This window comes from Streptopelia decaocto (assembly GCF_964273445.1).
Source record: "Streptopelia decaocto genome assembly, chromosome: Z".
NCBI lineage: Eukaryota > Metazoa > Chordata > Aves > Columbiformes > Columbidae > Streptopelia > Streptopelia decaocto.
Window position 1 is genome coordinate 55,842,600 of NC_138657.1, and position 11,939 is coordinate 55,854,538.

An 11,939-nucleotide genomic window follows, 5' to 3' on the forward strand; every position below is an offset into this window, starting at 1 on the left:
TGTGCTTATGGAAAGCTGGAAAAGTTGGGATTTGAATGGCAGAGATTTCTACGCTTATTTTCTTAGCTCTGAAGAGCATTGGTATATAATAAAAATTTGTAACATTTTGCTTTGTATCAACTGATTTTTCTCTGTGCAGGTAATGATAAATGGTAGCTTGGAGAAAAGGATTATTGATGTCATCAATGACCATAAAAAACAAAATGATGACAAAGGAATGATTTCCAAAAGACTTACTGCTAAGAAACTACAGGTGAAGTTTAAAGTGGTATTCTCTGACGATTGTTTATTTAGAATAAACAGTTTCTTTTATGGCATTCGGATCATGCATCATACCACATTTCTGCACATAGCACAAGCCAGTGTAGCATGCTTTACAGTAGTTACATTAATATTTAGTTAATGGGATGGATAAGTATGCTTACTAGGAAAGATACATCTTTATCCCTTCAGTAACTGAAGACACGGTTTTCAGACAGGATAGAGGAATAGCTGAATGTTGTAAGTTTCCTGCATATTTCATTCCATATAGCTGCAAAACTGTAGATTTACCTTTCTAACTGGAAAGTATGTTCTGTGCAGAGGCTGGAAGGCATATTTTTTTTTGTACATATGCATACAAATTTACAATAAAATTATAAACAGTATGTTCAAAACAGGATTTTATACTCAGCCTTCTGATATATTAATTCATGCTGTTGACCTCTATTTAATACCAATTACCTGATACGTGGTAAATAGGAGTTTACAAGCTAGATTAAATCTTAATATTTTCTAACTTTATAGGATGTATACATGGCTTTACAAAGATTCTCTTTTAAGACTGAGCACATTGAGGAAGCAATGAAAAATACACTTTTATATGGTGGTGATCTTCACTCTGCACTTGATTGGCTTTGTTTAAACCTTCCTGATGGTGAGTATGGCACCAGAGAATCCCTGCTCTGGCATAGGAATGCTTCATAGTAGTAGTTAATGATAGTGTTTCACAAAGACTGGTAGTCATCAATGTTCATTGCCTAGATGCACTGCTGACTGTTTTCGGGATATTTTTGTTAATGTATAAGGTCTTGTAGACCTCTTATTTCTACTGTTAGTGTCTTATGAAAGTCCAACAAGCAAATGCTGATTTATCTAAATGCTAGGGCCTAGGTTTATTTGAGGCATGCTGGTTTTGTTCTATGATCTTCTAGTTGGCTCCCAACACACTTCAAAAGATTTTCAGTAATTATTATTGACATATTCTGTGACAGGTTTTTTTTTTTATTTATTTTGAAGATGCCTTACCTGAAGGCTTTAGCCAGCAGTTTGAAGAACAGCAACAGAAACCTAGAGCAAAATTTTGTTCTCCTGTGACAAAACGGGAGCCACCACCTCGCGTAGTGGATAACAAAAAGAAAGATAATGGGCCTGCAACTAAGGTAATCTGAGACATTGATTTGTATTTACTGGGGGGAAGAGAGGACAAAGTTTTCTAAAATACAGAATTTGCCTTCATTTCCTACACTAATGTGGAAAACTTCTGAAAATGTGAGTGACAATTACTAAGCACACTATATTATATTTTGATTTCAGTGGAATGGCCATTTGAAGGTAATATTTTTTTGTTTGGTTGTTTTTTTGCTTAGTTGTTTATTTGAAGTCTTGAGGGTTCTTCATAGTTCATTTTTGTGGTAAAGCATAGCTTAATTTTCTCCCAGAATGGGTTAATTCTGCCACTCTTTATGTGCTTGTGTGGGTTTAATTTTGCCTGCATACTAACAGTGTCTTGATTTCTGTGGCTGTTGAATCTTAAACCAAGAAATGAAAAATATTTCTTGCAAAAGTAATTTTTTTCTTACAGCAGTTATAATTATGCAGGTGTTAAGATCTATGTTTACCCTGATTGGAGATGTTTGCTCCATGGTTATTTTTGTGTTATTTATGTCATGTAATGTAGTAGATATATAAAATCTTAAGCAATAGTTCTGAAATACTAGCAGAGGAAAGCGTTAGTGTTTTTACTGACTGTTATAATTACTTTTCATTTTCATTGCTCTTTGTAGGAAATGAATGTAGGGAAAGAGAAAGAAGTGAGTATGAAGGAATGGATTTTGCGATATGCTGAGCAACAAAGTGATGAAGAGAAGGATGAGTCTGTGAAAGAGGCAGATGAAGAAAAGTTTGACCCAGTAAGACAGAATAACATTTCATGGAAGTCTTTAAAAAACTAACATGCCTGTCACATCTGCAAGTAGTAAATCTGTTTGTTAAACACTGGGGGTTGAGTACTTTTTTTTGTCATCAATTTTTACATTTGCAGGCTGGTGAAGGGGAAATGTGTTCAAACTTCTCTGAAGTTGTTTGTTCTTATTTTTGCTCTGGGTTCAAAATATTGAATGCACCGTGCTGTATAGGAAAAATTCTTGAAACATGTTTCAGTGAGATTAGAAAGGTGACTATCAAATACTGAGAAGTTTTGACTGTTAGTTACATAAAAAGTAATTGTTCCTCCTTAGTGTAAAGGAGGCGTAAAGGACAAAAAACCCTCCACTTTTTCTGTTATGAAGCCCATTAAAGGTGGCAAGCATACGGTATTCAACTTGTAATTCATAATTTTGTTTGAAATAGAATGAGAGATATGTACATCTGGCCGCCAAGCTTTCAGAAGCGAAAGAACAAGCAAGTATCTCCAAGCAAGACAAAGACAAGCAAGGCCAGAAGGCAGCACAGGAGAAAATACGAAGAATTCAGCAAGGTAGAGCTATGCAAGTCACGTGTGTTTGATTTTGTGGCATGCACATCTGTTAGGCAAGTAAGTCTCTGAGTCAGATTGAATTGATTTCATCATTGTCGAGGGTTAAGATTGCGGGGTGACAATAAAACCCTGGCAGATGTATTGTTAACCTCCTCTCCCCCCCACTTCCCCCGTTTTGCCCCTCCCTCTCCCCCCTTCCCACTAAGGACAGGCGATCGGGAGGGAAAGAAGGACAGAGAGAAGAGAGTTGGAAAAATTAAAGATATTTTACTAATGCTACTAATAAGAATAGAGAAAATAATACAAAATATACAAAACCAGTCTTGAAAGTCTCAGCAACTGCAGAGCCGACACCCAAAGTCCTGGATTAGACTCTGCAACCAAGCAGAGCTGGATTCAGTCTCTCACTAGGCCTCAGATCACAGGGATGAGTAGCGAGGTCCTCTGCTAATGTCAGCCATAAGGAAAAAGGGAAAAGGGCCGAGATCCTCGTGGTCTCCCACTTTTATATGAAGTAGTCACGTGAATGGAATGTTATACACAGTTGGTCAGTTTCTTGGTCACTTGTTTCTCGTCGCCCCTCTCGCGAGATGTCCATCCATGCTTATCAATATGTTTGCATTCCATTGCTAGGTTTACCAAAACATGGGTCTGGTTCTCCAGGAAAATGCAGTTAATATGAAGGCTTTAGCTGACAGGCAAAATTCACTGAAAGAGAAACTTGTTTTTAGCAAAACCAGGACATTCCACCCCTTATAATATGCCATTCACTGAATACTTAAACCTTATCAATACAATCTATCAACACAATCTAATTAATCACTACTACTATATATATATATACATATATACACAGGAGTAATTAATCAGTGGACCATCCTTTGAAAAGGTTCATTAAGTTCATTTTGTCACAACAGTCTCCCAGGGCAGGAAAAATGGTGCAAGTGAATCTCATGACCACTCTTTGTGGGTTAAAGACATCAACTTCAAAGAAGTTGTCAGGCGCCACTCGAAGAAGCTAGCTCTGGTTTCATCATCACTGTCTTGATCTGAAAAACACTTATTAAATGCTGTTAGTATGGCAATTCACGTCATGCAGTTCAGTATTGAATATTTTCACCTAAACTCAAATCCCCTTGAGGTACACACCGAACTTCTCCATCCTTAAGCATCACCCACCAGGTGCTGCCAGGTCCCTGGGCAAAAACAATCCCACGAATGGGCTTGCCTTTGCCTGAGGCAGGAGTAACCCAGACTGCCTTTCCTAACATGTTTTTCATGTGTACTACAGGGACTTTATCTCCTTCTACAGTCTGTAGAATTTCTGATTGGGCAGGCCCGGCTCGATTGGTTGATCCCCTGGTGTTGACCAACCAAGTGGCTTTTGCTAAATGTGAATCCCAATTTTTAAAGTTTCCACCACCAAGTGCCTTTAGTGTAGTTTTTAACAAACCATTGTACCTTTCAATTTTCCCAGAGGCTGGTGCATGATGTGGAATATGATATACCCACTCAATACCATGTTCTTTGGCCCAATTGTCTATAAGATTGTTTTTGAAATGAGTACCATTGTCTGATTCAATTCTTTCTGGCGTACCGTGTCGCCAAAGGACTTGCTTTTCAAGGCCCAAGATAGTATTTCGGGCTGTAGCATGAGGTACGGCATATGTTTCCAACCATCCAGTGGTTGCTTCCACCATTGTAAGTACATAACGCTTACCTTGACGTGTTTGCGGAAGTGTAATATAATCAATCTGCCAAGCTTCTCCATACTTATACTTTAACCATCGCCCCCCATACCATACAGGCTTTAACCGTTTCGCTTGTTTGATTTCGGCGCAAGTCTCGCATTCATAAATAACCTGTGAAATAGCGTCCATAGTTAAATCCACCCCTCGATCGCGAGCCCATTTATATGTTGCATCTCTACCTTGATGCCCTGAAGCATCATGGGCCCACCGAGCTAGGAAAAGTTCACCTTTATGTTGCCAGTCCAAGTCCACCTCAGCTACTTTAATCTTAGCAGCTTGATCTGCTTGTTGGTTGTTTAGATGTTCCTCGGTGGCTCGACTTTTAGGCACATGAGCATCTACATGCCGAACTTTCACAGGCAGGCTCTCTAGCTGAGCAGCGATATCTTGCCACAGTGTGGCAGCCCAAATGGGTTTACCTCTGCGCTGCCAGTTGCTTTTCTTCCATTGCTATAGCCACCCCCACAAGGCATTTGCTACCATCCATGAGTCAGTATAGAGATAAAGTATTGGCCACTTCTCTCGTTCAGCAATGTCCAATGCCAGCTGGATGGCTTTCACTTCTGCAAACTGACTAGATTCACCTTGTCCTTCAGTGGCTTCTGTAACTTGTCGTGTGGGACTCCACACAGCAGCTTTCCACCTTCGATGTTTTCCTACAAGACGACAGGATCCATCTGTGAACAGTGCATACTGCTTATCAGTCTCTGAAAGAGTATTATACGGTGGTGCTTCTTCAGCACGTTTTACTTCCTCCTCATCTGGAGACATTCCAAAGTCTTTGCTTTCTGGCCAGTCTGTAATCACTTCTAAGATCCCTGTGCGATTGGGACTTCCAATTCGAGCTCGTTGCGTGATCAATGCAATCCATTTACTCCACATAACTTCGGTCGCATGATGTGGAGAGGGAACCGTCCCTTTGAACATCCAGCTCAGCACTGGCAGTCGAGGTGCCAGGAGGAGCTGTGCTTCAGTACCGATCACTTCTGAAGCAGCTCGAACTCCTTCGTATGCTGCTAGTATCTCTTTTTCAGTTGGAGTATAGTTGGCCTCAGATCCTTTGTATCCTCGACTCCAAAAACCTAACGGTCGACCTCGGGTTTCTTCTGGTGCTTTCTGCCAGAGACTCCAGGTAAGTCCATTATCTCCGGCTGCGGTGTAGAGCACATTTTTAACATCTAGTCCAGTCCGAACTGGTCCAAGGGCCACCGCATGAGTTATCTCACGCTTAATTTGTTCAAAGGCTTGTCGTTGTTCCGGGCCCCACTCAAATTGGTTCTTTTTACGAGTCACTCGATACAGAGGGCTCACAATGTGGCTGTAGTCAGGGATATGCATTCTCCAAAAACCTACAACGCCCAAGAAAGTCTGTGTCTCCTTTTTATTAGTAGGTGGAGACATTGCTGCAATTTTGTTGATCACATCCATTGGGATCTGACGACGGCCATCTTGCCATTTTATTCCTAAAAACTGGATCTCTCGTGCAGGTCCCTTGACCTTGCTTCGTTTTATGGCAAAACCAGCATCCAAAAGAATCTGAAGTATTCTCTCACCTTTCTCGAAGACTTCTTTCGCTGTGTCGCCCCATACAATGATGTCATCAATATACTGCAAGTGTTCTGGAGCTTTACCTTGCTGCAGCGTGGTCTGGATCAGTCCATGGCAGATGGTAGGACTGTGTTTCCACCCCTGGGGCAAGCGATTCCACGTGTACTGGATGCCTCTCCAGGTGAAAGCAAACTGCGGCCTGCACTCTGCTGCTACAGGAATAGAGAAAAATGCATTAGCAATGTCAATTGTAGCATACCACTTAGCTGCCTTTGACTCCAGTTCAAATTGCAGTTTCAGCATGTCAGGCACAGCAGCACTCAGTGGTGGCGTAACTTCATTCAGGCCACGATAGTCTACAGTTAGTCTCCACTCATCACTAGACTTACGCACTGGCCAGATTGGGCTGTTAAAAGGTGAGCGAGTCTTACTGATCACACCCTGGCTTTCCAATTGACGGATCAACTTCTGAATAGGAATCAAAGAGTCTCGATTGGTGCGATATTGCTGGCAATGCACCGTCATGGTAGCAATTGGCACCCGCTGATCGTCAACCATCAGCAGTCCTACAACAGAAGTATCATCTGAAAGACCAGGCAAATCAGACAGCTGTTCAATTTTCTCAGTGTCCACAGCTGCTATACCAAATGCCCACCTATACCCTTTTGGGTCCTTAAAATACCCTCTCTTGAGGTAGTCTATGCCAAGGATGCACGGAGCATCTGGACCAGTCACAATAGGATGCTTTTGCCAGTTTTTTCCAGTTAGGCTCATTTCAGCCTCTACAACAGTCAGTTCCTGGGATCCCCCAGTCACTCCAACAATATTGATGGATTGCGTTCCTTTACAATTAGAAGGAATTATTGTGCACTGAGCACCAGTGTCCACTAAAGCTTTGTACTCCTGGGGGTGTGTTGTACCAGGCCATCGTATTTGTACAGTCCAATAAACTCTGTTATCCCTTTCCTCCACCTGGTTGGAGGCAGGGCACCTCTAATTTCTGTTTTGCACAGTCTCTGGGTGTGAATTAGAGGTTCCTTCAAGAGCATCAGAATCTCTTCTGCTCCTTTTGTAAACTGGAGCAGCCACCTTCCTAGGAGTTTTTCCTTTTATCTCACGTACTCGTTCTTGAAGTTCTGAGGTAGGTCTTCCATGCCACTTATTCATGTTTTCTCCCTGCTCATGCAGGAAGAACCACAGTGAACCTCTTTTTGTGGGCTGCCTCTGTCCTCTCTCTCGAGATTGGAAACGCCTTTTCCTAATAGCTGAAACATAGGTTTGTGCAGGTCGTGAATGGTATGTGTCTTCTCTGAGTTCTTTGATTTCTTGCAATAGCTTTTCAAACCGGTCATCAGATTTTTCACACAGTTTCTCCACAGCAGAGACACAAGCCCCTAGAGAACCAGCAAGGCTGTCCTCAAAGTTCCGGAGCTGCTCAATCACTTCAGTAATATCTTGTATACCTCGTGATGACCAGACCATTCCTGCCAATGACTTAGCATATGCAGGTGGTGCACTTTGTACAAATCTGCGCCACAGAGGTCGTGTACAATTGATTCTATCTGGGTCTGTCCCCTCTTGGCTGTTTGGTTCAAAATAAATGATCTCTCACACAGCTAATTCTCTCAGGAACTGAATACCTCTCTCCATAGTATTCCATTTCCCTAACTTGGATATACAATCTTCCTTGTAGGGAAATCTTACTTTCACAGCTGCCAGGAGTCGGGTCCAGAGAGTAGTGGCATTAGACTCTCTTGAAATTGCCCTATCAATGGTGGAATCTCTTGACAGAGATCCCAGCTGCCTGGCTTCACCACCTTCCAATTCAATTGTTTCTGCCCCATTGTCCCAGCATCGGAGCAGCCAGGTTAAAATATTCTCGCCTTCATGACGACTAAAGTCTTTTCGCAGATCTCTCAGCTCACCTGGAGAAAAGGACCGAGTAGTGGTCACTTCATCTCCTCCCTGTCCTGATGATGATGGCCCTTGGGTTGATGTTGGCCCTGTGCCATCATCTGCTGCACGGGTAGTCTTTCTAGTGACTTTCTTACAACCGGCAACTGATGCTGATATGGGTTTACCATCATTTGATTCATTTCCAGAGTCTGAATGACTGTCACGGTGGTTACTGTGGTTACAGCAGCAACAGTGCCCAGTGTGTGAAGGAGGGGGGGTTGCCTTTAAGGCTGGAGAAGTAACGTTATCAGCAGCGGCAGAGAAACTCTGCGTAGGAGTTGTACCTTCAGCCTGCGAAGTGGCAGCAGCTGCAGCTTTTGCTGTTTTGCTCTTTCTAGAGCGGCTAGGAGAGCTTTTTGCTAAAGCTTCCGAAGACGCACCGCAAATCTCAGGACAACAAAGAGATGCAAACCTCCTGTTGAACGCCATTTCTCTTAACAGAAGCACAAACTGACACACATTCAGCAAACCAGATAACACCATAACAGTTCTGTCAAAACTCCAAGGATATTCAAAATTCTCTAAAACATTTGCGAACTCTCCTAGCGAAAAAACGAAAGTATTGTTAGTCAGCCTTTCTAAAGATTCGCTTGACCAATTAGCAAACACAGAGCCGTTCTGCTCTTTAATCTCTCCTGGAGGCTTTTCAAGGTAAAGCAGAAGCGAGTAGAAACTCATTAGAGGCTGCAGTATAATTAAGTAAACTAGTGACAAACCACACAACATCATTATGACCATTGTCCAGTTCCTTGTTGTTATATAATGAATACTCCGATTTAAAAAGAAAGCCCAACACAGATATGGAATCAGTGAGCACAACGTAGAAAATAACTGATACAACTTATGCCATAACATCTTTAAATCAGTGTAATTCACTTTGCCTTAATACCACTAAATAATATCCAAAGCAAACAGACGCGCGAGTATCACAACTCTATGAGTTGGCACTGTGCCAAGAAAACTGAAAGGTACGTTAGAGCAGCAGAAAAGCCAAAAATCTTCAAATTTACCCCTTTCTCTGGCCCCACGTTGGGCGCCAATTATCTGTCGAGGGTTAAGATTGCGGGGTGACAATAAAACCCTGACAGATGTATTGTTAACCTCCTCTCCCCCCCCACTTCCCCCATTTTGCCCCTCCCTCTCCCCCCTTCCCACTAAGGACAGGCGATCGGGAGGGAAAGAAGGACAGAGAGAAGAGAGTTGGAAAAATTAAAGATATTTTACTAATGCTACTAATAAGAATAGAGAAAATAATACAAAATATACAAAACCAGTCTTGAAAGTCTCAGCAACTGCAGAGCCGACACCCAAAGTCCTGGATTAGACTCTGCAACCAAGCAGAGCTGGATTCAGTCTCTCACTAGGCCTCAGATCACAGGGATGAGTAGCGAGGTCCTCTGCTAATGTCAGCCATAAGGAAAAAGGGAAAAGGGCCGAGATCCTCGTGGTCTCCCACTTTTATATGAAGTAGTCACGTGAATGGAATGTTATACACAGTTGGTCAGTTTCTTGGTCACTTGTTTCTCGTCGCCCCTCTCGCGAGATGTCCATCCATGCTTATCAATATGTTTGCATTCCATTGCTAGGTTTACCAAAACATGGGTCTGGTTCTCCAGGAAAATGCAGTTAATATGAAGGCTTTAGCTGACAGGCAAAATTCACTGAAAGAGAAACTTGTTTTTAGCAAAACCAGGTCAATCATCTTTTACACCACTGTGTGTGAATTGCAGACTTTCCTGAATCTATCCTTTTCATCTGGGTCATACTCTAAAAAGTCAGTAACATTTTACTACTTCCATTTTCAGGTGCTCAGTGTGAATTAATGACTGATCTCTTTAAAGAATAAATGCTTAGCAATTGGTGTAAGTTGTATTCTCTCTCTGACAGAAATGGCAGTACTTGAAGAACATCCAGTGTTTAATCCGGCTATAAAGATTTCAAACCAACAACAAAATGAAAAGAAAAACACTCCTTCACCTCAGCCTCAAGAAACTACTTTGAATTTGAGTTTGCTTGAAAAACCTGATGGTGCTGCAAAGGAAGACAAAGGTGTGTTGGAAATTGCCCTGTACAAACTTTGTGTACTACAAATTTCCAGTATTAGTTCCTGTTTTTACTAGGTTGTATTACATTGCAGTACTAAGTCATCAGACTCTAATTGTGGGAAGGGCAGGTGGACTACCTCACTTACCAAGCTGGCATTATGGGATCTGTATTTGTTCTAGTTGTTTACATTGAAAGCTATTTTTGCCATACTTGTCATATCTAAAATTGAGTGAGGAGGTTAACTATGGAGCTAGATTCTGTTTCTATTGTCACAATCTCGTATTTTTAAATTATTTTCATTGTAAACCTCCAAACTGTTACATTATTTTCTAATAAGCAACCTTTAGTGAAGGTTCTTAAAGTATTGGGTCATTAAAGATGGCAAACAATAAAATAAAACCAAATTTAGGCGACTTAAAATGTATCTCTCTGTTCTTGTAGTGAAAAAGAAAGAACCTCTAGATATAAGAAACTTTGATTATAGTGCTCGAAGCTGGACTGGCAAATCTCCAAAACAATTTTTGATTGACTGGTGCAGGAAGAATTTTCCCAAGAGCCCAAATCCTGCTTTTGAAAAGGTTCCAGTTGGAAAATATTGGAAATGTAGGTATGTACTTCCTATAAACTTTACGTTTTCCTTTTGTTTCACTTAAAAAAATAAATGTTGGCTACTTCTGTCTTGTCATGTTGATCCAGATTTATGTGAATATCATGCATTTAACCCAAGCTTTCTTTTAGTCCACCGTGAAGGTTTCTTTCGCTGGATAGCTCTGCAAAACTAACACTTAGGCTGGACACTGTTGCAAAAATAAGATTCTAGTGAATGATCCTGTAAAGAAGGGGTTAGTTTTTAATTCTGCAGTGAACCTGTGAGATAACTCTGGACAATTAACTTCTTGTATTCTTATTTGAAGTAGCACATTAAATGATAGGTATTAAGCATATGAATACCAAAGCCCTTTGGGACATGGTTTAAAATAAAGTGGAAGTTAGAAATTTGTATGAAAGCTACCATAAGTTTGTAACCAACACAGTGCAGTATCAGTGATTTTTAAATGTATTGTAGACAATGAGCCTATAATATGTTGACCTAAAGTAAAATACAATCATGTACATATAAAGTAGACACAGCGTTACAAATGAGTAATGCTTCTTGAATGAACCACGTAAAAGAAGCTGTCTTCCAGATCAGGTTAAAAGCTACTAATATACTCTTCCCTAGGGAAGGTGAGAAATTTGACTGCTGGTCTGCCTGGCATGTATCTGATAAATAGTATTTGCATCTCAATAGATCATTAACTGTCATCTCTTCTATGCTAAGTAGTTACAAGCACACAAATGTTTAGTCCTTTCGAAGCAACTAACCTTAATTGTGATCTGTAAGTGTATAAGTACTTCTGCTTTTAAGAAAATGAAGAAAATTAAGGAGAAAAAAAAAATAGCAAATTCACTGCTGTAATCTGCTGCTGAAAATTTTCTGCTATTCAAACTTGATCAGCTGTTTCTGTTTGCAACACATTATTGAGTAACATTAAGTTTATTTAGTTTAGTTTCCCTATTTGAATTTCACCCTTACGTTTTAAACAAAAACATTTAACAGAAGTGCTGTTTTTATAAGTAAGAAAAATTAAGATAAATGCCTGAATTTGTCTTTAAGGGTCAGAATTATCAAATCGTCAGATGATGTAATGACAATGTGTCCTACAATCGTGACAGAAGATAGTATGCAAGCACAACATCTAGCTGCTACTTTGGCACTCTATCATCTAACCAAAGGACAAGTAAGATTTTCACCAGGAATACTGTTCTTAGCCTGGAATCTGCCTTTGCACTGATTTGTTACAATACCTATAGCTAAATTCTAAAAACAGTTTAATGAATTGTTTCCCATTAAATTATTT

At 40.6% G+C, this 11,939-nt stretch overlaps 1 protein-coding gene across 2 annotated transcripts in view; it reads left to right on the forward strand.

Moving 5' to 3' along the window:
• Nucleotides 1-11,939, forward strand: part of DHX29 (DExH-box helicase 29) — a 32,495-nt gene that overhangs the window by 3,065 nt on the left and 17,491 nt on the right. Inside the window, exons 3-10 of one of the 2 annotated variants that reach the window (XM_082075618.1) lie at nucleotides 140-253; nucleotides 787-916; nucleotides 1,279-1,421; nucleotides 2,046-2,171; nucleotides 2,611-2,737; nucleotides 9,880-10,041; nucleotides 10,480-10,645; nucleotides 11,696-11,819. In XM_082075618.1, coding sequence (XP_081931744.1) covers nucleotides 140-253; nucleotides 787-916; nucleotides 1,279-1,421; nucleotides 2,046-2,171; nucleotides 2,611-2,737; nucleotides 9,880-10,041; nucleotides 10,480-10,645; nucleotides 11,696-11,819 — 1,092 coding nt within the window. Of the gene's footprint in view, nucleotides 1-139; nucleotides 254-786; nucleotides 917-1,278; nucleotides 1,422-2,045; nucleotides 2,172-2,610; nucleotides 2,795-9,879; nucleotides 10,042-10,479; nucleotides 10,646-11,695; nucleotides 11,820-11,939 lie in introns of those variants that run through there. The other variant, XM_082075619.1, reaches the window with a different exon arrangement.